General features: G+C 51.5%; 1 protein-coding gene across 2 annotated transcripts; it reads left to right on the forward strand.

Moving 5' to 3' along the window:
- The first annotated feature begins 11,872 nt into the window (after nucleotides 1-11,872).
- Nucleotides 11,873-24,332, forward strand: PRELID3A (PRELI domain containing 3A). 2 transcript variants are annotated; one of them, XR_006729281.1, is made up of 7 exons: nucleotides 11,873-11,956; nucleotides 17,261-17,429; nucleotides 17,966-18,055; nucleotides 21,082-21,152; nucleotides 21,262-21,364; nucleotides 23,076-23,187; nucleotides 24,293-24,325. XR_006729281.1 is itself a non-coding variant. In XM_045527802.1 (7 exons), the coding sequence occupies exons 1-6, from the start codon at nucleotides 11,925-11,927 to the stop codon at nucleotides 23,127-23,129; spliced, it is 519 nt and encodes a 172-aa protein (XP_045383758.1). In that variant the 5' UTR covers nucleotides 11,873-11,924; the 3' UTR covers nucleotides 23,130-23,163; nucleotides 24,293-24,332. The 2 variants fall into 2 exon arrangements, 1 of the variants encoding a protein (XP_045383758.1); XM_045527802.1 differs by having other exon boundaries at nucleotides 23,076-23,163; nucleotides 24,293-24,332.
- Nucleotides 24,333-25,626: the final 1,294 nt, after the last annotated feature.

Raw genomic sequence — 25,626 nt, forward strand, 5'->3', positions numbered from 1 at the left:
AAAACCAATTCATGATAAAATTTATGTTTACCAGTATAGAATATTGTACAGTTACAAAATGTAAAGTAAAAGTCTCTCAATTTCTTATTCTCACATCTTAAAGATAACCCTCTAGGTAGTTTTTTCTCTCTGTCCACACATTTTACATGTATTTGCAAGCATAATAAACTTACTTTTACATGAATTAAATTGTACTTTATGCATCTTGATTTTTTGCTTAACATATATATTTGAATGTTAATAACAGATAATTCCACCCCATTCTTTAATTGACTTCATTATATTCTCTAGCAAAGGTTTCACAGTTTTCTAACCATTTAGACTGCTTCCAATTTATTTTTATTTCAGATTCTGCAATGGACATTTTTATTGATATATATATATATATATATATGTATATATATATATATATATATATACACACACACACACGCGCGCGCGCGCGCGCGCGCGCGCGCGCACGTGCTATTGCCCATTCAGGGGATGAGTAACTAGCAGAGAGGCTGCTTGGTAAACATTATTTTTTAAAAATAATTCACACGTGTTTGGGGACTAGGGCCTTGGGACAGCTCTTGCAGAGTTGTGCTGCATGTTTCCCCACTAGGGGTCAGGAGAGGCCTAAAAATAGTTAGGAAAACCGCGCACCACTTAGTTCAAAGGAACCTTATGTTCACAGCGCAGCTGGACAACCCTGATGCCTTGTTTTCTGTAAAGTAAAGCCGATTCGGTATTTTTCAGTGGTGGTAATGATTTACGCTGCTGTTCCTGGTAATGTACTTCGGGTAGAGGAATCTAAAAGGATAAAAAGTCCACTTAATATCTCTAGATGGTAATGAATAAAACAATGAATTATGACATCGATACCAGGGTGCTAACAATGCAAGTCTCATGAATGACAATTGTAAAACATTTAGAATATTTCTTATCACCACTTTCCTTGATAGTGACCAAATATTTTTCTGAAAGTGTTGGCTGTAGTAGCGTACTCAAATCATAAAGTTCCTAGATTTCTCCCAATTATGTCTTCTTGCAAAAATAAAATAAAATAAAATTGCCAGATGGCATCATAGGAAAGGGACTTGCACGCTGGGAAGGAGAAGGTTTGTTGGTTTCTAGCGAATAGCTATGTAAGCTACATTGGACAGAATTAAAGTGCCCGGAAGCAGAAATTAGGAGCAAAATTTAACATGTGATTGGAGAGACTTACTTCAGGAATTCCATGTAGGGGTTGGGAAGAGGAAACATATATCATAGAAAGCAAAAGGTCGTATTGATATACTCTGTTTTAGAATATGCTAGTAGATCTTGACCCTTTGAGGCTCCAGGTAGTTGTGGATTTAGTTAGAGAACATGTCCTTGGACTCCAGTAACATTCTAGAAATAGGTTCTTAGGACACCTAAGTGCTGGCAGTAGGGTGCTCCGAATCGCAGCCGTCTGGCGCCTGCCCTGACAGAGTCTCTGTAGATAAGATCTGCACCCTCACTGTGTTTGAGGACCACCAAACATCAGAGCCTGGTTTTCACTGCAGTCCTAGGGGAATGGACGAAGCAAATACCATGGCAAATGGGAATGCAGCAGCTCCAAAAGTTCTTCAAAACTTCTTACCTGCTGGGAGATTGATTTTTCTCTCCAACTTAAAAAACCATCTGGTACAGCAGTTTTCAAACTCATTTATGTGTTTTCAGCAGCAAAGTCTTTTATAAAAATGAAATTTTGACATGGAATCTCAATGTATAGAATGTGAACAAAGACAAAGAGTAAGACGAGTGGTTGAAAAGCGTCCCAGCTGACCCCCCAAGTGGTCACTAGGGTCACAGGCTTCCCAGAACACGGCTGCAAACACCCAGCCTGGATGGCTGTGCCAGGGATCACACGAGGTGGAGCCCCGCCACCCAGTGGACAGCCACTCCCAGTTTATGACTTCCTTGGAGTCATCCTTGACTCACTGAACAAGCAATTTTCAAACGCCTGCTGTTTGCCTGTGGCCGGGTTGGATCCTGGGTGCACAGGATGGATGAGACTCAGGCGGGTCCTCCAGGCATTCAGAGAGCCTACGGTGCTCCTCCCGCACCAGGGGAGCATTATCATTGCCCCTTCTGTGCACTAAAAGGTATCATTTCTGGGTCTCACCCCAGAAAAGCCTAGAAGGTAAGCGGGGGAGCCTAGAAATGTGCTTCCTTACTAAGCATTAATCTAGTGGGAGTGACAGAAACATAAACAAGTGCAGTAATTACAAAGCAATGCGCTGAGCACCATGGTAGGGGTGGGGAGGAGCAAGGAGCACCCAGAGAGCCACCTGGAAAGCGAGCGGGCATGCCAGTAGGGGGAGTCCTGAAGGACGAGGCATGCCATCCGTCTGCTTGGGGCTGGCACCGTCTGAGGGCTGCGGCGGAGGCCAGTGGAGGCCGTGCCGGCCTTGCAGACAGTGCCCAGAGTCACAGTGGCAGCCTAGGAACACTGACACGCGTCCTTCACTGCCTGCCCGTCACTGTGCCAAGGGCTCTACACATTTAATTCTCACCTGTCCCCTAGGGCAGGTACTGCCAGTATTCCCATTTCATAGATGATGATACTGGAGTTTCAAGTGATTAAGCCGTTCGCAGAAAGGGAGCCAGGACTGGGACCCAGCTTTGTTCTTTTTCAAACATTTGCCTTCAAACGACTAAACCCTGTTTCCTCTTAAGGAATGTATACAAAGGAATGGATTAAAACAACGTGTAAGAGGTAGCTTGCAGAGGACTTGCTGAGTGACCGGCTGTGAGGGGTGAGGGGTTATTCCCAGTTCTCCAGCTCGGGGTGCCAGGATGATACCACTACTGTGGACAGCGAGTGCTGGAACAGAATTTGTGTAAGAAGGAAGATGATTGGGACCTGCCAAGGTTGAGTTGGTGCCCAGGGAACAGCTTGGTGGTAGCTGGATGTGTGGGTCTGGAGCTTGGGGTAGACAGACGTTGGCTTGGGAATCTGTGGAGACCATGAAACTCAAGGACTTTGCTCAGAGAAAGGGTGTGCAGTGGGGACAGAAGGAGAATGAGGGGGAGGGAAATCTGCAAAGCGGACAGAGAAATGAAGGGTCATCGAAGCTTCAGGGAGAGAGTGCGCAACAGTTCAAGTGCAGCAGAGCAGCCTAGAAAGACAGGGGCTAAACAGCACATTGGATTGGAAACTTTGGTGGTTACCGGTGGCCTCGATTTAATGCAAGGAGTTTCAGGAGCCCATTAGAGCACACTGTGGGACAAATAAGCAGTCAGAACAAAGCAAAATAAAACGAACAAGCAAGTGTGGACTGTTCAGAAAGGTTTAGATGAGAAGTGGAAGACAGGCTGCCGGTGCTTCTCCACACGGGCTTGGCGCTGACCACACACACTGCTAGCGTGGCCTGTCTAGTCCATCCTTCGCCTTGTGACAGTGGGTTTTTGCAACCAGGCAAATGACCATGGTTCTCAAGCCAAAGAAATGAAGAGGCATTTCAACAAGAGATGGTTAAGGAGGAATTTTGCTCCAAAACTGTGCATTCCTTGGGTGTCTTCACTCCTAGCTCCCACACCTGCTAGTGACAAGACCTGGTCCAGATTTCCGTGCTGCGTGAGGCTGAGTCAGTGGCCGACTCCACCATCCCGGCCACTGGAGAAACAACTGCATCCCGTGTGTGGTCTAACCAAGCAACACATGGCCAGTCGCCCTTGTGAATGGCATCTTCCAGTTCTACAGAAACCACAGCACTGAAACAACAACAAAGGGGATGGCTGGGCGTGGGTCCCCTGGCCACCCGCACACCTGCCCGCCAGGTTCTCTCTTGGCTGCTGTCCAGGCGTGTGCACCGTGCTGCTACCCGGGAGCCTGCCCAGACACCCTGGGCCAGATCTGACTCTGCGAGAGGGTGCGCATAAGGCAAGAGCATCATTCCATGTAACATTTAGTTTAAAATGATAAATCCTTTTCTATTTAAGTAGTGGGTGACTGGGGATCATTCCTCTGGTTTCCACAAACCCCAAGTTCTGTTTGGGATGGGCAGGGCCAAGTGGGTGAAGCAGCTAAATCCTGAGACTCCTTCAAGGACCCACAGACAGGGGCAGGGTCAAGGGGGAGCTCTTTGTTCTTTTTTTTTTTTATGTCAAAAGACTTGGCCATATTTATAAACAAGGGAGAGAGATGTGAGGCAGAATGACCAGTGGGTGGGAGAAACCAAAATGACAGGAGAGAAGACAAGCAAGCAGGTTCCTGGGAGAGAGGGGACCACAGGGGCTCAGCTGAGACTGGAGAGTGGGAGGGAGCACGGCCTGGACCCAGATGTGGTAACAGCTCCCACAGACGGGATGTTTATTGTGTGTCTGCCCCGGGCCGGTGCTCACAACCGTTTGCGGGCCATTCAACCATTGGCAGGTGGAGAGACCACAGTGGCTTAGAGAAGTTAAACGACTTGCTCAAGGTCAGACGGTGCCCGAGTGGTGATCCAGCGTTGACCCTGGGCCCTTACCCAGCACCCACCGACACATGGCTCTACGATCCATAACCAAAGGGCCCCAAGTCAACAGGGATCACACCGCTTGCCCTAGTTTTCTCCATGTAGCAAGCAGCATGTCTGAGCCCAGAGCAAGAGGACCAGGAGCGGACGGGGAGGCGGGAAGACGGTGGTGGAGACTGACGTCAGCGGGTGGCTGGGAGGATGCTGGCCAAGGACAAGTGGTCAGCCATACAGAACCTGGGGGAAATGGGACGCCTGTAACTGCCGTGCGACATCTGTGGGAGCATGTTCTTCTCCAGTGGCACAGAGCCGTGTGGGCTAGAGCCAGGGATGGCCGCTGCAGCGCGGGGGGAGAGCGGGGGAGCTGTGCAGGAGCAGCTCAGGTGACCTGATGAGTCCGGGAGGGGCAGGTGGATGGGGGAGGGGGGCTGGGAACAGGAGGGAACAGAGTGTTGGGGACTAGACATGGCCACGAGGTGGAAGAGCAGGTGCCACCTGAGGGAGGTGGCATGGGGGGGACACTCACTATGACTGGACTGCAAAGCCCTGGCTAAGGTTTCTGGTGGGCTGAGTGGATATAGACTGAATGCTTGTATGCCCCCCACACTCATATTGAAGCCTAACACCCAGCATGATGGCATTAGGAGGACACATGGGAGGTGATCGGGTCAGGAGCGGGGAGCCCTGGCCAACGGGATTAGTGCCCTCATGTAAGAGGCTCCCCAGGGCTCCCTCCCCGCTTCTGCCATGTGAGGAGCAGCGAGGAGGCGCCACGGGTGAGCCGGGAAGCCGGCCAGCACCAGACACCACATCTGCCAGAGCCTTGATCTTGGACTTTTCAGCCTCCAGAACAGCAAGAAATAAATTTCTGCTATTTAAGCTGCCCAGTCTGTGGCATTTTGTTATGGTAGCCCGAATCGACGAAGACAGAAGTGGCTCGGTTTTAAGGACCATTCTGTTATACTTCCATTCTTGGCGTTGGCCTTGTCCCCCTGCTGGTAGCAAGGTGGCCACACCCATCCCCCAGGTGAAACAATGGAAGAGAAGGTCTCTTATGACTTGCTCTTTGCCTCAAGGAACTTTCCCCCGGCCGCGTCTCTGAGACCCCCTGGCATCTCGTCAGCCAGCACTGGGTCAACTGCGGCTCCTGAGCTCCTTGGACCCCCGATCTCAGGCCCCGCCCTGCAGCAAGGGGGAGGGGCCTCCCTGAGGCGCTGGCTGAGCGCGAGGTGGGTGCCTCAACAACGTCCCCACAGTGGGATACTGGGGTTTGAGATGAGCACAATACGCAGCAGACTTGGCCGGGCGTGGGAGGGTGAGTGAGGCAGAGATGAGGAACCAAAGTTAGGAAGGTCCGGGGATTACAGGCCTTGGATTGCCCAGAGTTAAGGCAGGAGACGGGGGGTGGAGGGAGGGAAGCAGGGATCCAAGCTGCCAGGCCCCCAAAAGGGAGGGTGATGGAGAAGTGCAGGTGATGGTGACAGGAGGGAAGAGGGGTCCTTTTCCTTCCCTCTGAACCCAGCGGATGCTGACTCCTTGGTTTTGGGCAGGTCTCATCCCTGCTTCCCCAGGTGTCCCGCCCGGCCTCCGCCTCGCCTGTCTGCCTGCTCCTTGCTGCAGCCTTCGCTGCACTCTGGAGTCACCTGGGAGCTTTGCACAGTCTCCATGCCCAGGCCACACCGTGGTCCCATTAACTAAAAATAAGTAGCTGCCACTATGGAAGGGGACGCAGGTGCTACGGCAGAGGAAGGCGCCATAGCATGCAGGGGCCACGTCTGATCCTGAGCTGGGGGAGAGGTCAGGAGGCCCCCCGGAAAGGAGCCCCTTCCTCGCTTGGGTCATCTTCATTGCCATGGCTTTGGCCTCCCAGGGCCGGCCGAGCCTGCCTCCTGGATCTGGCTTGTGAACGGGTTGGCCTCAGAAACTGCAAACTGAGATCCATCGAGGCTCCGTCGTGAACGGCAAAGCCCTTCATGCTTTGGCTCTCGCCTCCCCCAGCCTCAGCTCCCTCCACTTGCCGAGTCCTGCCTTAGGGATGACCCTGAGCTCCCGGCTGCTCCTGGGCCCTGCGCCTGCTGCCCTGCTGCCCTGGCCGCCACCGGGAGACACCTCCAGGGCCGGCACAGAGGAGGGCGCTCCGGCTGGAGGGAACAGGGCGGCAAGGCCAGGTGTGTGCGGGGAAGCACCACCGCCCAGATGCGCGGAAGGGCTGGTGCGCCTGGGACAGCGGGGCTCCTTCAGCACCAGCATCCCCTGGAGCGCAGGTTAGACCACGGACCCCTGGCCCCACCTGAGATGCTGTGTCATGGGTCTGAGCTGGGGCCTGCCACCTCTCCAGCAAACTGCCCGGTGACGCAGCTGCTCCTGGACCACACTCGGTGGTGCAGAGTGAGGAGAGACGAGGCGGGCAGGGCTGACTGCCACTGCCGCAGAGGTGTGGCTGTTGGTGCAGGACTGCAGGGTGTGACTTTCCTTTATTTACTCACTGCGTGCCTACTGTTTCCGACTCTGCAAATACCAAGAGGAACAACGAAGGTCTTGATCTCAAAAGGTATTTTTAGCCTGGCAGGAGAGGCAGAGATGATGGCAGTACGTTGGGTGAGTCTGTGAGGGGTGTCCAGGAGAGTGTGCAGTCGCACAGGGAAGCTGCACAGAGTGACCACGCCTGAGCCGGGCTGGGACGGCCACTTGGACTCCAGCAGCAGATCTGAGGGTGTGACGGTGGAGGGGGAGGCAGAGAGTGATGAGACTGAAGTCGGTCCCCACCTCATCCCCATCTCCACCCCGCCCCAGCTCCACGACCACATAGTGTGTCTCTGTGCCAAGGTGCTACCTAGTTTGGGTCTCAGTTTTCTGCATGGCAGCAGCCCCGCCCCGTCCAGACCTGGAGTGGAAAGAGTCGCGTCGCCCACGACGTCTTCCAGTTCTCACCACGCAGCACAGCCTCTTCTGCCTCCTGCTCAATACCTACTCACTGGAAACGCAGATCGGAAAGGACAGTGCTTTTTAAAAACCAAAATTCAATTCAATACACATTTATTGGGCACATGCTTTGGTTAAGTTCCTGGCTTACAATCTATAGGTAGAGACATAAACAAAAACGGCCAAGAATTATCCTGTAAAATCCACACCTGGCCACAGACACACATATCCCAGGGATGACAAAACTTTAAAAACACTGGTGCCTTTGGTTTTGGGAATGTTATGGGTTTGGAAAGGATCAAATGTAGGACATCATCCTATTATTGAGAGTTAGGGAGCCCAGATGATCTTAGGGACATGAAAAGACAGGCTGAAAAATAAGCCTCCAGCTTATGTGGAGTTTGCTATTTAGGAAAAAGTGCAATTTGATGTTACAAGGTTGAAGTAGTAATCTCACTAGTAGAATTTATAGTAAAATAATGGGAATTACTTATGTGTTCTATTTTATCTACTTACTGCATTTAAAATCTTTAATGAAATGTGGATTCACACGCAGTTGTAAGAAATAGATATCCGTACACATTTCGCCCATTTCCACCTCTAATGGCATTTTGAAAAACTATAGTTTACTATCACAATCAAGATATTGACAATAACACAGTACAAAAATTCTTTTCCCAGTTTCACTTGTACTCTTGTGTGTGGCGGGGGGGCGCGGCTGCAATTGTGTTTGTACCTGTTTATGATTTTATCACGTTTAGGTTCATGTACGACCACCACGGTCAGGATGCTGGACAGTTCTAACACTGCAAAGGCCCCTCCTGTGTCCTTTTTATAGTTGCACCCACTTCACCACCTCAGAATTTGCCCCCAATGAAATTTCTATTCTGTCCTTCAATTTTAGAATGCTTTCATTTCTAAACTATTATGGAAATGGAATCATACAATATGTAATCTTTTGAGATGGGCTTTAAAAAAAGGAATATCACAGAGAAAAAGGTTTTAATTTTACTGTGGTCCAATTTACCAATTCTCTACCCATGATTGATTGAGGATTGCTTCTGGGAACATTCATTCTCCAGAACTTCTCACTTTATTTGTGCATGAGTAAGTGTACTCCTACAGCCAGAAAATCATCCTCTGGAAGAGTTTGCAGGTGTTGTAGTGAATACCTGCAGATTGTCTGTCAAGGTGAATGCCCAGGCTATATGGGGGGGGGCACCAGCAGTGCATTCTTCAATCCACCTGTTACAGTAATCGGATTCACTGGCCCAGCACCTTAAGTCCACCCTGTCCTGGTTCTTATTCTTCAATGGAGCCGTTAGCCATATTTCTGAAATAGAAAACAAATATCCGAAACAGTGACCTATAGCAGTAAGCAGCAAGCTACAGTCCCTGTTGCTGCAACTGGTCCCAAGGCCACATATATAGTCATCATCCCCTTCCACTATCATCCATTCTAGATTTTCTTTTACCCTTTGCCAGAATGTCTGTTTGTTTAGTTTGTTTGCCCTCTAGGGTATTTTTATATTGGAGGGGTCTGAGGCCCTGGTTACCATGCCCTTAACAGATCATGGGCATGGATGCTATAATTTATTTTCCCAACAGTTATTACCATGGAAGCACCAAAAGATGCCCTAGTGAATCCCATTAGTTTCAGACACCATCCAATTCTATTCTAAATTCAAATGAAGTCTAGGTGTCTCACAGTTTCTGCTGCATCAAGTGATAGACATGTCATAAGGTCACTGGACCTTCCATTTCTGACCACAGTGTGTGAGGATCTCCTCCCTCCTGGAGAGACAGGGAGTAACTGCTGACATCAGGACACCGAATCCTAATGGAGCTGTGTTGACTGGGTATCAGTAGACTGAGAGGGTCTCCACTCTGAGTCTGTCCTGCGGTGGATCCATAGCAAACTGGTTTGTGTCTGAGCAAGTGTTCACAACTGCCGATCACTTACCCACTGCCTTGTGACGGCCTTGACCTGACCAAAGGTCATCAGGCTTCTGTCCTCCCCACACACGCCTAAAGCTTTGGCTTGCATGAAGTCTGAGCAGTTGCAGAACATTCCCTCTTGACAGCTCATTTTGAGAACTGGCCAATCACAGGAGAAGTATTTCCTGTGGGAACACCTGATTTTGCCACCTGCTCACCCAGACATCAGTTTCTCCTTCCCAACAAAGTTTCTGCTCTCCCGGCTCACTCCTATCCAGGAAAGAAAAGCCTTGTCTGTTTGATTTTGAGATGCTTGCAGATCCTGCAACTGGAGCATTCTCCCTATTGCCATAAATAAATATTGAATAGATTTTGTCCGTATCTAAGTCTGGATTTGTGTATATTTGACATTGTACATAAAAAAAAATAAAAAAAAAAAACTATGACGAAATGGCTAACTGTATGAACAACATAATTTTAAACCAGTGAAAGAACTGTTAGAAATCAGATCTGTCTTAAATGTGGGATCTGCTAAAATCGTGACTCTGTGATATATTTTAGCAAGCCAATGTACAGCCTTCCGCCTCTAGGCAAAGTGAGGAATGTTTATCATGGTCTATTAAAAAGCTCTTCAAATTTGAGCAATCGAGTAGGCGGAGCCAAATCTGGGACGCTGTGAGCGCTCTGGCCTTCCAGCCGGATGCCTGGTGTCCAGCTGCAGCTCCGTCACTTCCCGGCATGTGCTCCTGGACAAGCCCCTTGACTTCTGTGCCCAGCCCCTCGCCAGTAAACAGGGATGATGGTCACAGCGTCCACCTGTAGGGTCGTGTGCGTGCTAAATGAGTCACCCACAGCACAGCAGTGCCTGGTCCCCAGCAAGTGCTCAGTCAGTGCTGGCTAGATGCTATGATTATGATCACACCGGCATTAACCCTCCAGGTCTGGAGGCCAGTATCTGTCTCATAAATAATTCCAGAGTCCACGGACGAGGGTGGTTGCAGTGTCTTCTCCTCTTAATATAGTTCTCCGGCCTGTCTGAGCCAGTGACAAGAGGAACGGATGTTCTAAAGATATCAGTAAACAGTGATGTCCCTACGTTGATCTCATTTAATCCTCACCGTAGACCAGTAGGATAGAGAGTATTATCCGCTTCGTACAGCAGGAAGCCAGGGCCGGATGCAGGAGTATTCCACTGTTGGAGCTGTTCCTGCTCTCAGGGCATAATAAACGGCAAGACCAGGCTTTGGAGGCAGACAGAGGTGGCCGTGGATTCGGGGCCAGCTAACTCCTCGTCGTGTGACCTGGAACAAGTGTCAGCTCTGTCTTTACAATAAATACAGGACCTAGCTCAGTGCTGGGCACACAAGAAGCGTCCAACCACGGGCCAGTCACAACTGCGAATCACTGCAGCACAACAGGAAGGGGGACCTTGTACTCCTGGTTCTCGCCTCGGCCTGGGATCAGGGGAAGAGAGAGCTTCGAAACCTCCTTGGACTCATTTGCTCCTGTGTAACAGAGAGCGGCACGCACTGTGGGCGGTTCTTGGGAGGCGAAGGTCCGCGTGGTGGCCGGTGCAGCCAGGCTCCTCCAGGGCCTTCTGGCCGGTGCCGGGCTGGGGCTCACAGAGCCAGCAAGGGCCCTGCCCTCGCGCCTTCTCATCCTGCATGGGTCGTCTTGTTCTCGGCACAAGCAACTCGCTTCTTCGCACTCGAACAAATCTAAAAAGAAAATACAAATCTAAAAAGAAAAAAATTGATTTTTCCCTGGTGCAAAAAGGGAGAGGCACTGTCCTTTTCTTACCGAATTTGCTTTAGAAAACTTGTAATCGCAAATTGTTTCTCTGTCGTTTTGAGATATACTTAAATGTTTTTAAAAGTTAAATACGCTTTTTTCCGTTTTACAACTCAGCAGTGTTTTTTCCGCAAGGACTTGGGAGCGTCTCCCCGGAGCGCTCGGGTCGGGAAGGCAGCACGCACGTGCCGTCTCCGGGCGGCGGGCGCCCAGCGCCCCCGAGCACCTGGCGTCAAGCTGCGAACCTGCCTCGCGTCGTAAGATACGCGAAGTGTATTTTTCTTTGTGGGTAAAGGCAGTTTGCAAACACTAAGGGCCTCTGCTTTCCCCGCGCCCTGCGCAGACAGGGCATGTGGCTGCGCTCCGACAGCGGCGCCGGCCGGGCCCCCGCGGCTGGCTGCGAATGCTGCGGTCTCCGCGGGTCCCCGCAGTCTCTGCGGCGCGCCGGATTCCGCTTTAACGCCGATTAACACCAAACCGTCTTCTTTCTCTGCTGTTGCCAGCGGGGCGGTTTCTTTGGGGGCGGCAGATTTGCTTTTCACCACAGTCCCCAACAGTGGAAACTGGGTGGTGGCAAAGGGCTTGGGGAGAATTAGCGCGGCCCGGGCAGCCGCAGCTGCTCCCCCGCTCCGCCCCGCAGCGGCCAGGTCCGCTGGGCGCCGCATCCCGCATCCGCGTCCCTATTTTTAGCCGCCGCAGCCGGCCGGGGTCACGTGCGCGTGGGCGGGGCCCAGGAGCGCCCCGCCCCCGCCGCCGAGCATCCCGGAGCGTCGGCCGCCGGCGCGGAGCCCGGCCCGGGCGGCCGCGATGAGGATCTGGAGCTCCCAGCACGTGTTCGGGTGAGGTCGGGCTGCGGGCTGCGGTGGGGTCCGCACCGGCGGGGGCGGCCGGGGAAAGGCGGGACCCCCGGGGCGGCCTCGGCATCCCGGAGACGGGCCCCGCGCCCTCCGCTCAGGCGCCGCGCGGGCGGGGGCCGAGCGTGGGGCGGCCCCGCGTGGGGTGCGGGGCGGCGGGGCCGGGGCCGGGGCGCGGGCCTGGGCAGCGGGGAGGCCTGCGGAGCCCGCTCGGTCCCCGCTGGGGTGGCCGTAACGTGCGGCGGAAGCTAAGCGGGAAGAGGGCGCTCGGCGTCTCGGGCCTGGGTGCGCCGCAGGCGGGGAACGGCCTCCACGGCAGCGTGGAAACGCGCGAACTGCTTAAAAGTGCCCTCCTGACCGAAATGCCGTCTTCGCTTGGGTCAGTGATCTGTAACACTGGTCATTCTTTAATATATTTTTCAAAGAAACAAAATCTTCAATAATAGAGTCCGTCACAAGGAGATTTCCAGCAGGATTTGAGGCTGTCCACGCCTTTGATTCCCGCAGCTGCCAGGAAAGTTCTGGCTGTGTCCATCGCAGGGCAGTAAGGGCTTTGGGGAGACAATGTCAGAAGCAGGCTTGTGTCCCAGCCAAGAGGAGGGAAGGGAAATGGAACGTGACAGGGAAGAGCCGCAGCGCGCACTTTCCCCACAGGCAGCCGAGGGGATGTTTCGCGGGTGTTCTTCTGCAGGTCTGTGTCACAGGCTGCATTTCTGTATGTGCGTGTGTTCGTATCTCATGTAATAGTATTTGTTTTTCTGAAATAGAAATCATTGGCATCTCGTACAGATCTTTTCGCAGTTTTTCTTTCCCCTCAACAGTATGTTTTTGAGATCCATCCATGATAAGATTTATGAGTGTAGATATCTACATAAATAGACATAGATCCAGATTATCCAGATTGATTATAATAGCTATATGAATATGCCACCATTTGTCCTTTCTCTTATGAAGGGCATTAAATTTTCCCCTTCTTACAGATCTTACTGCAGTGACCGCCTGGTGTATGTTTCTGGTCCACTTAATCGAGGGCCCACTAAAGCTGCAGATCTCAAGCTCTCTAGCCTCAAGACCTTCTTACACTCTTGGAAAATATTGGGGACCCCCAAACAGTTTTTGTTTATGTGGGTTATATCTATTAATATTTGCCATATTAGAAATTAAAATGGAGAAATTTAAAAATATTAATTGATTGAAATTAACAATAATACACTGACATTGTTTTTCGTTTTTGCCAATGTCCATACTGTCTGGCTTGAGCGCGGATGGCTTGATATTCCTGTCTGCTTCTGCATTCCTTGTTTTGCAATATATTGTTCTGGCTGAAGTGTATGGATAAACCCCAGCCTCACACAGATAGGTAGTTGGAAAAGGTAAGAGTTAGTATTTTCATAGTCTTTTAAAGTAATTGAGACCATTGTTTTGCTACTATGACAAAACAAGTGTTAACTTCTTAAAAGTTAGTTGCAATATAAAGTCTGAAACCATAGTGAGCACAGTAACAAGCTCTTCCATTAAAACTCACTGGCCTGTCATGCACTTGAATGTCTTTCCCCCATGTGTGATGTAGTGTCCTTTGGAATGTGTACCTCCACGGAGTTTACAGTCTGGGGCAATCGTCAAGCTCTTGGTGGCAGGTACAAGTTTTCTAAAATTACAGTTTTCATTTGAAAGCTAAAGTTTTCTCTTTGGCAGCATATGCTATCAGTTGTTTTCCTTGAATGGACAGACTCACTTTGTTAATTTTTGAGAAAATGTCTGCCAGATCCCCAAGTCTTCATTAGCAAAGTTTGTCTGTTCCTTGTTCTTTCAAGTACAAGAGGGGGATGGTGCCCCAAGGCAGCCGGTACTTGGTCCTCAGCAGCAGCATCACTTCTCTTGCACTTCCTGTTCCCAGGCACAGAATATCAAAGAGAAGAGCACTCAAGGGTCCAGCTGTAATAAAATTAATTACTTTACCATTTCATCAGTTCTTAAGAGAAACTGGCATTGCTTCCCCAGCGCTCAGTGGTGATGACCCTGCGTGCAGTTTGGAGCCTGCCCTTGTGCTGGGAGGACACCAGCACTTTCCCTCCACTGCTTTTGCAGCATCAGAGCAAATGTCAATGCTGCGAAAAAGGCCAGTCATGTCTCAGAAGCACCGTGACAGTTTTGGCCTCACATACCTCCTGAAAGCACCCTGGAGCCGCCAGGGTATGTGGCCCACGCACTAAGAAGCCTAAAGTTGCTAGGTGGTGGGGAGTAGCTTGCTCTTTATCTGTTTGTAGCTGCCTACATCTTTTTAAAAAGACTTTTTACTATGGACATTTCAGAAGTATGCAAACGTGGAGAGACTAGAATACAGAAACGGAGGTCAGCAGTTCCCCGGCTGCCAGTCCCAGTCGGTTTCCTCTGTGCCCCCCGCATCCGCTGCTCCCTCCGCTGGGTTACTTTAGGCAAATCGCAGACCTCACATAATTTCCTCCTGCTTCGTCTTCCCAACACCCTGGCAGCGTGGGCACCAGAATGCACCCTCCCACTGCAGGTGTGTGCGGGGCACTCCCCGGAGGTGGGTGGCTGCAGAGGCCTCCCGCTCTCTGGGGACAGGATTCAGACTCCACCAGAGGCTCTCAGCTGCCTGGCTGAGGGCCACTTGCTCGTGGGTAGGCAATTCTCCGCTCCTTCTGAAAATTCACTTCAACAAATTCCTGGCACACCTAAACCGGGCAGCTGAGAATCCTGGCTGGTGGGGGATGTCCATTTTCAACTTCTGCAGGCAAACTGCTCTCCCAAGTGCCCGCGCCAGTTTGTGTGTCCGCCAGCACTTCGCATCTTCCTACTTCCCAGACTCTTTCCAATATTTGATATTCTCAGATTTTTTGATTTTTGCCAGTGGGATGGGTGTCAGACTATTTTCTTTAACCCAGGTGTGTGCCATTGATTTGCTGTGCTTAGACCTGGTCATTTTACCTTCTTTTCTTTTTTTAATTTTACCATGAGTTAAGACCTTGTCGTTTTAAAGATGTTCTTATGACATTTGTCCTTTTCCTCTGTTGTTCTGTTGATGTCTATGTTGTGTGGTCATCCTGCTATAATTAGTGGAATTACTTATTATGTGCATATTTTAAGCAGGTTGTATTTAGTTTAAATCATCAACCAGAAAGATGCAAGATTTTATATAAAAGAAATATTATTTGAGATAAACTTAATTTAAGTGTCTGTCAACATTTAGATGCTTTTAAGCTTAATTTTAGAAGGTATTGCCTATTCTGCCTAAAGTAATGGTTTCTGTGGGAACAAGTCTAAGGAACTTAACTGAAAAGGCTTCAGACCCTTTCGGCTTTTCTTTTCCTCAAGCTTCTCCTTCCTTACCTAGATCTGGGATGGACAGGTCCCTGACAGTTCCTCCCCTAACCCCTAGAGAGAGGAGAGGGCCGGGCCTGCCCACATGCTGCGCGGTGACCGTAGCAGGACCACGCCTCTGCTGCTTCGCCCCGTATGTTAAAGCCCGAGGGTGAGCTGGCTTAGTGGCGAGATTGTATGGTTTGAAAAACTGAACCTAAGCATTTCTTTGTTAGGTGGGGATTCTAGACCAGGCCCTGACAATTTAGAGGCCACCGAACGTCATGGAAAGAACATAGGGTAGGGGGCTGAGACAGGCAGTTAGTTCTCATCTGGGCCCTTAGCTAACTTTTTCACCTAGGACAAGAGTTTTATGAAGAAAAACTAAATTAAGGGTCACTCAATTATATTAAAAAATGACATCAAATACGGAACAAAAAACTTCAGTATGTTCATAATCTTTGGTATTTGATTTAGTAATTTCATTTCTAAATTTTTTTTTTTTAAGGGACAGGCTCTTACTCTGTCGCCCAGGCTGGAGTGCAGTGGTGTGATCATAGCTCACTGCAGCCTTGAATCCTGGGTTCAAGTGATCCTCCTGCCTCAGCTTCCCAAGTACCTGGGACTATAAGCACATGTCATCATGCTGGGCTAATTTTTCTTTTGAGACATGGGGTCTGGCTATGTTGCCCAGACTGGTCTAGAACTCCTGGCCTCAAGGGATCCTCTCGCCTCGGCCTCCCAAAGTGCTGGGATTACAGGTGTGAGCCACCCTGCCCAGCCTAGAAATTTATCTTAAGGAAAAATTAAATATGTTGAAAGACTAATGTACACAAATGTTCACTACTGTCTTAATTTAGATTGCAAAATTGGAAGCAATTTAAATAACCTACCATAGGGGACTGGTTATAAATATTCACAGGATGACCTATTATACAGCTATTTATAATCATATTTTTGAAAATAATCTTCATGATGTAGGAAAATGTTCATCATCAGTTATAAAAAGTGGATGATAAACCCATATATCCCAGTTTATTTTTGTAAGAAGTACATGTATACGTGTGTGTGTGTGTGTGTGTGTGTGTGTGTGTGTGCCTTGCATCTGGGCTGTGTCTACACGTGCTTTGCAAACCTGTATGGCACATCTGAAGAAATGATGGTATTATCGAGATATGTTTATCTTTGCAAGAGGCTCAGAGGTTTGCTGGTGAATACATCCTGAAGGACGCACAGATTAGGACAATTAGGATGACAAGCTGACTTGTTAGCAACTCCTCAGCAGTCTGGGGCAGGTCCCTGCTGGACACCTGTGGTGGCCTCTCACTTAGCTCCTGTCACATGCACACATGCAGCCCGGGAAAGCAGTGGGCCGCTCGGGACCTTTGACGGTGGGAAGAAAAACATGGAAAGGTGTTGGTTCCCCTCAGCACAAGAGCTCTGGGCCAGGGATGGAGGGTGGCGTCCTCAAGGGACTTTCAGGGTTGGGAGCCTGTGTCACAGGTGGGCCTGGCGCTGGCCACACTCAGGCCATCACTGTTCTGGGGCCTCAGCGTGGTTCCAGGCTGGAGGGGGTTCGGGGGAGAATGCGTGCTTTCGGAGGCGGGTGTGTTGTTCTGTTAAGGTATTGTCGAGCTGCCAGGTGGAGGTGGCCAAGTAGGACCGGGAGCCCCGCTGGAAGTGGCGGTCCAGCCTTTGTTCCCTGCAGGCTCCCCACTGTTCATTCCTCGAGGACAGCATGGCGGTGGGGACATGCTGCGGGGATAGAACAGCCACTGCCCGGAAGCCCCGCACGAAAGGGTTCTGCCTCCTGCACGGGGCGAGAGGCCGGGCCGGAGGCGGCGGGGCCGGGAGAGGAAGGGCCCGAGTGGGAGCGGAGGACGCCTTGCCCGGCGGGACGTGGCGGCGCGGGGACGGCGCGCCGGTGGACACCGCAACACCCCGCGCGCGGCGCTTGTGTCTCCCCAGCCACCCGTGGGACGCGGTGGCGCAGGCGGCCATGCGGAAGTACCCGAACCCGATGAACCCGAGCGTGGTGGGCGTGGACGTGCTGGAGCGCCGCGTGGACGGCCGCGGGCGGCTGCACAGCCTGCGCCTGCTCAGCACCGAGTGGGGGCTGCCCGCGCTCGTGACGGCGGTGAGCGCCCCGCCCCGCGCCCGCCCAGACCCGTCCCTTCTGCGGTCACCCCGAGGGGCGGGTCCCAGCCGCCCCACGCCGGGGGGCGGGCCGGGGCTGCGCAGGAGCTGCGGGGACGCGACTCGGCTCGCGCAGCTTCCCCAGGGCCACCGGGGAGGGCGCAGAAGACGCAGATGCGAGGACGCTGGTCCCTGCCCAGGCCACCCCTGACGTCCCCTCCAGGTAGAGCCGCAGGCCCGGCGGGACGCTCACCCCGAACTCCGGGCGGCCCCTCCCATCCAGAGTGGTGCTCCCGGACCCCCCAGCCTCACCTGGCTTGTTTTTGGTCTGGGCTTTTATCGCCGGGCCTATTTGCCCGCTGTCCGGCCGCTGGGACGGACGCCACAAAGACAGGGCTCTGTCTCTTGTGTCCGGCTGGCCCCGGCCATAGCATGTGCAGAGTACGCGAATTAATTAGTAAACGAGATGTTCGGTGTTTCATGATACGAAATGGAATTTTTGACACATAACTATGCTAATTTTGCTTTGTTTTTTAGATTTTGGGAACCAGTAGGACTTTGACATACATCCAAGAACATTCTGTTGTGGATCCAGTGGAAAAGAAAATGGAACTTAGTTCCACCAATGTAAGCAATGGTCTAAAATGAGAAAGGTGCTTAATATTTGTTGGTGATGGTGCATAATGCCTTCATTTAATTTTATTTCCAGCCCACCTTTGGTCTAAATGATTGCTTATTTTTAACAGAAAGGCTGAATTTATTTAGCAGTATTTTATTTGTCTTTATTCAAGTACAATAAATGTATAGAAAAATGCACATGATGAATTGTCACAAAGTGAGCACACCTCCCAACCAGCAGGCAGATCAAGCAACAGAAGGTGACCAGTCCCCCAAGAACCCCTTGTGCAAATTCAGAGAAGGTGTTGGGGAAAATGCATGGGTTAGGACAATGGTTTGCTCCATGAAATATTAGTTATTTTCAGCAAATGTGGAAATGGGCTGTGGTGGGCAGACTCGTCCCACAGTGCCCATCTCAGAGCTCTCCTTTCTCACGGATGGGCGCACCTCTATCCTGTGCGCCACGGTGCTGGTTTGAATCATGGCTCATTTATTGGTCCCCTGATGGTATCAGGTGCTTGCCAGGTGCCCAGCATTGTGCTCGGGGGAGGGAGTGCAGGATCTTTTAACTTAAGAGATGGTCCTGCCTTTGCCGGCCTTCTGGTCCCAGGGGTGGACATACAAGCAACCTGGAGGGCAGGAGCCCCTGAAGCGGCCTCGTGAGAGCTTCATAGAGGCACCGACAGGGAGGTGGGGACCTAAAGGCTGGCAGAGGTTCTCCAGGCAGAGAGGCGTGCACAGATGGCGTTGGAGACTGCGAGGGGAGATGGTGTGGGAGCAATGAGGCCAGAAGGTCAGGGACAAGACCACGGCAGGCAGAGGAGCTGGAAGTCTTTCGTGCAGTAATAGGGAGCCGTTGAGAGTTTGTTGCAGGAAGGTGATGTCTTCGGGTTGTGTGCTGGGAAGGTCACCCTGGCAGCTTTGTGGAGCAAGGGCAGGGGGATGTTGGGACCTAAGCCAGGGAGACCAGCAGTCCAGGTGGCAGTAGTCCAGGTGAGAGGTGGCAGGAGGCTGCCAGGGCAGGATGTGGGGAGTAAGGGAATGGGAAGGTCGGTTAAGGTGTGACTCTGCCATCTGGTTTGGGCACCAGGTGGGACTTTGGGGCTGTCATGGGGCTCAGGTCTGAGAAGAGAGAGGAAGTCTGGTTTTGGACATCCTGAGTATGAGTTTCTACGGGGCACCTTGCAAGGTAGGCTGGGGAGTATCTAGGTTGAAGCTGAGGATGTGGGGGCGGGGGGTTGCTGTGGTGAGGGAGGGGGTGACCTGGGCCCAGGGGCAGGCAGGGTCCAGAGCGGGGACAGTGCTGAGTAGCACCAGGGAAGTCCCCCATCCTCTCAGCATCTTCTGTGCAGCCCAGTGTTGGACAAGACAGAGCCACCTGGGCCTTGAGGTTACTCATCCCAACCCAAAAGGCATCTCAGGAGCATATTGGAACTTGCAAGGAGATATGGGAACAGCCTCTATGTTGCCTCTGTGCTGTGGCTCCGCCCTCTCCCCATCTGGGAACACCTTTCAGAGAAGGAATTGGAGCGAGTCCATGTGTGCTGAGATGAGGTTCCGACTGGACCTCATGCATACCAACTGGACCTTTGCCAATGGCCCCTGTTCCACTTGGGCCCCTTGTTCCAGGCAGTCCTGCTGCATGAAGTCATAGGAGCGTGTCAGGGTCCCCACTGGCCAGTCCCCTTTTGCCATTCCTTACAATTTAGGGATTCTGTTCTCTCTGCCTGGAAAGTCCTTCTTTACTTGTGAAATTCTACCGATCCTTTCAGAATGCTCAGTTGCCAGCAAAAAGGGACAGTTGATGCTGCAGTGAGGTCTAGTGGAAAAGAAGCAGGGTTTGGAGCAAGACAGGTGTGTGCAACGATCTCTGGATGACTTTGGGGATGTTATTTACCTTTTCCAGTTATCACGTTTCTTGCATAAAAAAAGAACAAACCTCGTAAGATTTTATTTTATAAACCTCATTTCCCTTCATTAACAGTGATTAGCATAAAAAATATTGCACATAAGATTACAACAGCTAATCAGAGTATAATTGTTAATAGATATTGTTAACTGTTTCTATATAACATAATAACTGTACATTGCGAGACTCTTTTGCTAACTCTGTGCTCAACAGGAGGAAGGAGATTCCCTGCTAATGACTTTCATCGGGACTGTCAGGCCAGGGAGGCTTTCGGGGAGAGATTATTACATGAGCAAGACATAAGTGTTTATCACTGCTGAAAGGCTAGCTTGCTTTTGACTTCTTAAAGTTTTTAAAAAATGGTCTTTTATTGGAACTGGCTCTTTGAGAACAGGGTAGATTGGGTTAACAGTGGTATAATTTTAGAGCTCCATTGTCCAGTGTGGCAGCCACCAGCCACATGTGGCTATTTAAATTTAATTAGAACTAAATAAAATAAAAATTCCATTCTTCAGTCACAGGAGCCACGTTTCAGGTGTTCATTAGCTGTGTGTGTTTGTGTCCACCACATCAGACAGCGCAGATATAGGACATTGCTATTGTCACAGAAAATTCTGTTGGACAGTGTTGTTCTAGAGCTCCAGTTTTTAAGTACGTTTGAATAGTAAATATAAATGTAAATGGGAAGTTCATCTGGTTACAGGAAGTGGTACAGGAGGAGACAAAACCTCTACCTTTACAGACTTTGTGTAGATTCAGGGTTCTGTCCCATCTAGTCCCAGAAGACAGTGCTCCAGGGTCTGCCAGGGTCAGCTTACCTACCTGAACACCGAGGACTGTTTTGTCCTTTTCTACAACTGTTGATGGATTGGACAGTTTGAAGGTACTTTGAAGGCCAGAGCTCTGCTCAGGTATGGGGTGGGGTATAAAGACAGGGCAGATGACAATTGCCAGAAGGAGCAGCTAAGCCGTGGTTTCCCTAGGACTTAATGTGGTAATACCTCCCATGCCTGAAAGTTTCTTCTGTTCTGGCTCCAATAAGCATGAATTTGGGGATGGAAGAGTATGGGCAGATGGTTTGGGAAGAAACACAACCTAAAAAGAACCATTGTTTCTTTTTTTAAAGATCACACTCACAAATTTGGTGTCAGTTAATGAGAGGTTGGTGTACACACCTCATCCAGAGAACCCAGAAATGTGAGTCATCTCATCCTGGGATTGACACATTGCATGCCACGGGTGAGGGTGGGGCAGAGTCCCCCTCCCTTGGCACTCGTTAGCCCCTTTACTTCTTGCTCTTCTGCAGGACTGTGCTCACACAAGAAGCTATCATCACCGTAAAAGGGATTAGCCTTGGCAGCTATTTGGAAAGTTTAATGGCCAACACGATATCATCCAATGCAAAGAAGGTACTTGCCTCAGTCCCAGGGGCCCTGTATGTGCTCTAGTTAAGTGCCAGATTAGGAGGGTGGTATTTTTAGTCCCATATGTCCTGCTGAGTGTTGGGATTCTCCATCTGTGCTGAGCTCATAATGCCACAGTGTTTCCCACAGTTACATTCAAAACCAGTGGCAAGGAAAGGCTGGCCTGATCTCGGGAATCATGTCTGTGGAAGCCAAGGGAGCCACGGGGTTACTCTTTTTAGTAGGGAAAGTGTGAGGTAAACCTGGAATGTAAACCCAGCAACTACCACTTCGAAGAGCCCAAATATCATTGGCTCATTTACCAAAGCAAACATCAGAAAGATAATATGGGTTAACACTGTCAGGCAGGCTATTCGGGACTTTTAGTACTTTCATATTTAATAGGCATTAAATGGCTTTGGCTGAACCTCACCAGCTGCAGGGCTTCTCAGCTGCCGTCTGTGCTTCTCCCCTCTGGCAGGATCTGGGAGTAAGCTTTGGGGAGGTGAGAGGAGAAAGGGTGGATCCCAGGAGGCTGTCAGGTGCTCTCCCTTTGTGCCTGGGTCACTGGGGTGGAGGCAGATTGTTCAAGAAGTCCAGGCTGCCTTCCCCTCCAGCAGAGTTGATGGAAAGAGCTTGGATGTTTAGAAGGATGATGTTCCTTAAATTCAAGGTGATGTCACTCACCAGAGCAGGGCCTTTGCTTTCACCTTGGCTCACTTCACAGGCATGTGTCCTCCTCCCCTTGTCAATCCTCCTCCCTGACTCTGCCCCACTTCTTTTTGAGTCTAGAAGTGAGTCTTCATTTTCGAGATCAATGGGGTGATGCCTGAGGCTGTACTTCCCCTCCCAGTGCCCTTCCATGCCTAAGTCCCTCACTGAGTGGAAAACTATGTATGGCTGCATTTAGTCCAGTCATGAATAGAAGAGCCGTTCTACCCGATTTTGTAGAAGAGTGCAGATCTGAGAGACACAGGCAGTATCTTAGGCTTCAGGGGAGGTAGGGCAAAGCCCTAACAGGCAGAGCTTGTGTGTAGTGGAGCCCCCATGGGTGGAGACAGAATTGTACTCATCTTGTGTTTCCAGAACTTGGCTTGGGCAGGAGCCCTAAATGTTTACTGAAAGAAAGAATATATTATAGGAGGAAGGGAATACTCAGTGAGGCCAAAACCATCGTAGACTACTTTTTTGAGAAGAAAATCAGGGTAAACTCAGTGAGGCCAAATTGGCTTTCCCATATTCACTTTACTAGGCGTTGTTGTGTCGAGGGCTTAGGAAGGAATCAGTGCCCCCCCCACCCCCCCAGCGAGCTGGGGAGATGTTCTCTTGTTATGACTGGACACAGCCAGCAGCCCGAGGCAGGTGCAGGGGATGGGGGAGTCATCTTAGGCCTTCCTGGCCTCTGTCTGGTGGCCTCGGCGTTGGAGTTTGGGAAGGTTAGGGAGGCACTTGCAGCCTCCCCTGGGTGAGGATGTGCTGCGTTATGCCGAGAGGGGTGCCCGTGCTGGAGGAACTGGAGCAGGCACTGTCCACGCACCGCTTCACTTCTGAGCTTGAGGACCTGCTGCTGGGGGAAAGGTTGCCGAGACAGGGCCCGCTGCGTTTCGGTCGCAGCTGCAGCGCTCCCTCCCCTGTGCAGCTTCAGCCACAGGCTCGCAGTGTGCTGTCTGCAGTGGGCGGCGGAATGCCACCCTACGCTGACATCTGTGTCTTGCAGGGCTGGGCTGCTATTGAGTGGATAATTGAGAATTCTGAAAGCGCCGTGAGCTAACGAGGGCCGCACCAGCGCCTTGCGATGAGCAGTGGTAACTACAGCACTCATTATCCTGGTATAGGACTTTCAGCTTTTGTTACCCGTGTGCGTGGTGTGCGTGGCGTGGGTGGCGTGCCAGCGCGAGAGGACGCTTGCGAGACGCAGCTGCACGTCAGTCTCCTGCCCTGTGCTCCTCATGCTTTCCGTGGTGAGGCCGAGTCACTGGGGCCGTCCTCCTTCCGCCTCGTTTCCTGCTTCCTGGCAGGGTCTATTTCCAGGGGAACCCCGACCTGTGGTCACCTGCTGTCTGATGGAGGCAGTGAGCATCTCTGGCAAGCTGCCCTCAGGACTCAGTGGCTTACACATTCCTTGTCACCTGCCCATGGTTAGTTCCCCAGCTGGTCCAGAGTGTGTCAAAGGCTGCGCTGATGGGGGGAATTTTTCATTTTGGCAAAATGCGCACATGTTCCTATGAAGAACATTTTGTGCCCATCTCTTCACTTGCTACAAGCCAGTGCTCAGCCACGTGGCCACCACTGGTCACTTCCTTTTAGTGGCAAAAGCCGCTTCTGGCATTTCCTTGAGCTTCCTAAACATTCCGTGGCTTCCTCAGCCACCAGTGGCTGGACCGCCACACATGCACCTGACACTGGGTGGGCGGGCACACATCTCCATGCCTCACCTGTAGGACGGGGGCGCGAGTCCTGCTTCCCTTTGCTCAGGGCCCCCACCTCTGCCAGGAGCTCCTGGTCCCTGTCCAGCTGCTGTGCTGTCCGCCCGGGCCAGCTCCCCATGGTGGGGCCGCCTGTCCGTCTGTCCTCAGCACCTGTGCTCACGCAGGCCCCTCGGGCAGCACGCTGTGTGGCTCGAGGCGTCTTTAAGAACTTCTTGCTGATTTTGCCCAAGTCACTAAAGCTGAGCTTTGCTAGAGACTTTCACCTTGACCCCAAGGTCATGGTCTGCCACGGCGCCTCTCCCTCCTGGCCTCACCCTGGGTTGAGCGCACGTAGAGCTTGCCCGCCTGGCGTCGTGTGTGTGTGTGTGTGTGTGTGTGTGTGTGTGTGTGCGTGTGTGCACGTGTGTGTTGCTGGTGTGTGACGCTGTCACCTGAAGTCAGTTATGGGCCCCTCAGGTTCTGCTTCCTCATGCACCAGAGCTAAACTGCCTCCATCTTTAATCAGATACCTCACCAAAAAAATCAAAATAGGACGAAAGAAGAAAGAAGGAGAAAGAAAAGAAAGAAAAAGGAAGAAAATAAAAGGCAAAGAAAAAAGAAAGGGTGTGCGAAGAGAAGAGGGAAGCGAGCGTTGCGGTGGTGGCCGGCCGTCTGGGAGAGGAGGAGTCTGCTGGACTGGCCGGTGAGGTCACAGCCTCCCTGGGGGCGCCCGTGGTGACTCCAGGATGGGGCCCCCCAGCCCGGTGAGGCCGCAGAGCCTGCCCTGTCCAGCCGCGGGGCCGTTGCTAGGTGGGTTGTCCTCGTGCCCCCGCCTGTTGTCCTGGGCAGGGGCTCCCGGCTGCTTTCTACCAGCTCTTGGGGTCTTCTCAGTCCCTTCTCTCCTTTCAGATGACCCTCCCCACCGGCCAGGGCTGCCTTCCCCTCAGGCCCCTGGGCAGGCATGTCGCTGCCTCAGCGTGTGCCTGTGCCGCCTGCCCTCTCTGCAGAAGGAAACCGGAAGGGAAGCGCCTCTGCCCCTTGGTGCCTCCGCGTCCCTCGCTGGGCCGCTCACACTGACCTGGACAGGAGCTGCGTCCCCGTGGGGGCCCCGCCTGCTGGGCTCACTGTGAGGGTCCTGGGCGGCCCCCAAATATCTTTTCTCTAGAGCGGTGGTCAGCTTCTCCTGAGGACACCGCACGGGGGCATCCGGGCCCGGGTCGGAGCGTCCGCCCTGCCTGCACCCCCGCCGGCCCGCCTGCCGGGGCTGGGGCTGCAGGCGCCGCCTCGTCTCTGAACATTGTGTCCCTGTTTCTCTCCGGATGGTTTTGTGGGCATTTCAGGGACGAGGGCAAAGGTCTTTTTCCCACCGTCTGTAAATCAAAGTTGTTTAAAACGCCATTAATTTTTTTTAAATATAAAAGCAACCTATGTTTATGGTTAGGAGAACAGGCGTCTGTGGAAGGATAAAGGCCTCCCCTCTCCCAGCCCACTTTTTTTTTTTTTTTTTACAAAGTTTCCCTGAAATTTTCTGTGCACATGGACGTATATGTGTGGTTTTTTTTCTTTTCCTTCTTCCATTAAACACGGATAGGATCATGCTGTGTATACTGCGTTGTGCCTTTTTCTACCTTTAAGCAACGTTATCTGGAAAAGCCTCTCTCGAGGATTGGCTGGGTAGCACCTAAGTCTGATTCCCGAAGGCTGCAAGGGCTCCTTGACCCCTCTGCTGGGCCTTGTGAGGTGGTGGCCCGGGTGTGACACCCACGGGCTGCCCCTTTTGGGAATGGCACCGTCTCCCTGGATGCTGTGTGCAGCGCTTTCTCTAGTGGCAGCCTCTTACTCCTCTTTTCAAGGTAGGTC

The sequence above is a fragment of the Lemur catta genome, chromosome 16 (genome assembly GCF_020740605.2).
Source record: "Lemur catta isolate mLemCat1 chromosome 16, mLemCat1.pri, whole genome shotgun sequence".
Classification (NCBI taxonomy): Eukaryota; Metazoa; Chordata; class Mammalia; order Primates; family Lemuridae; genus Lemur; species Lemur catta.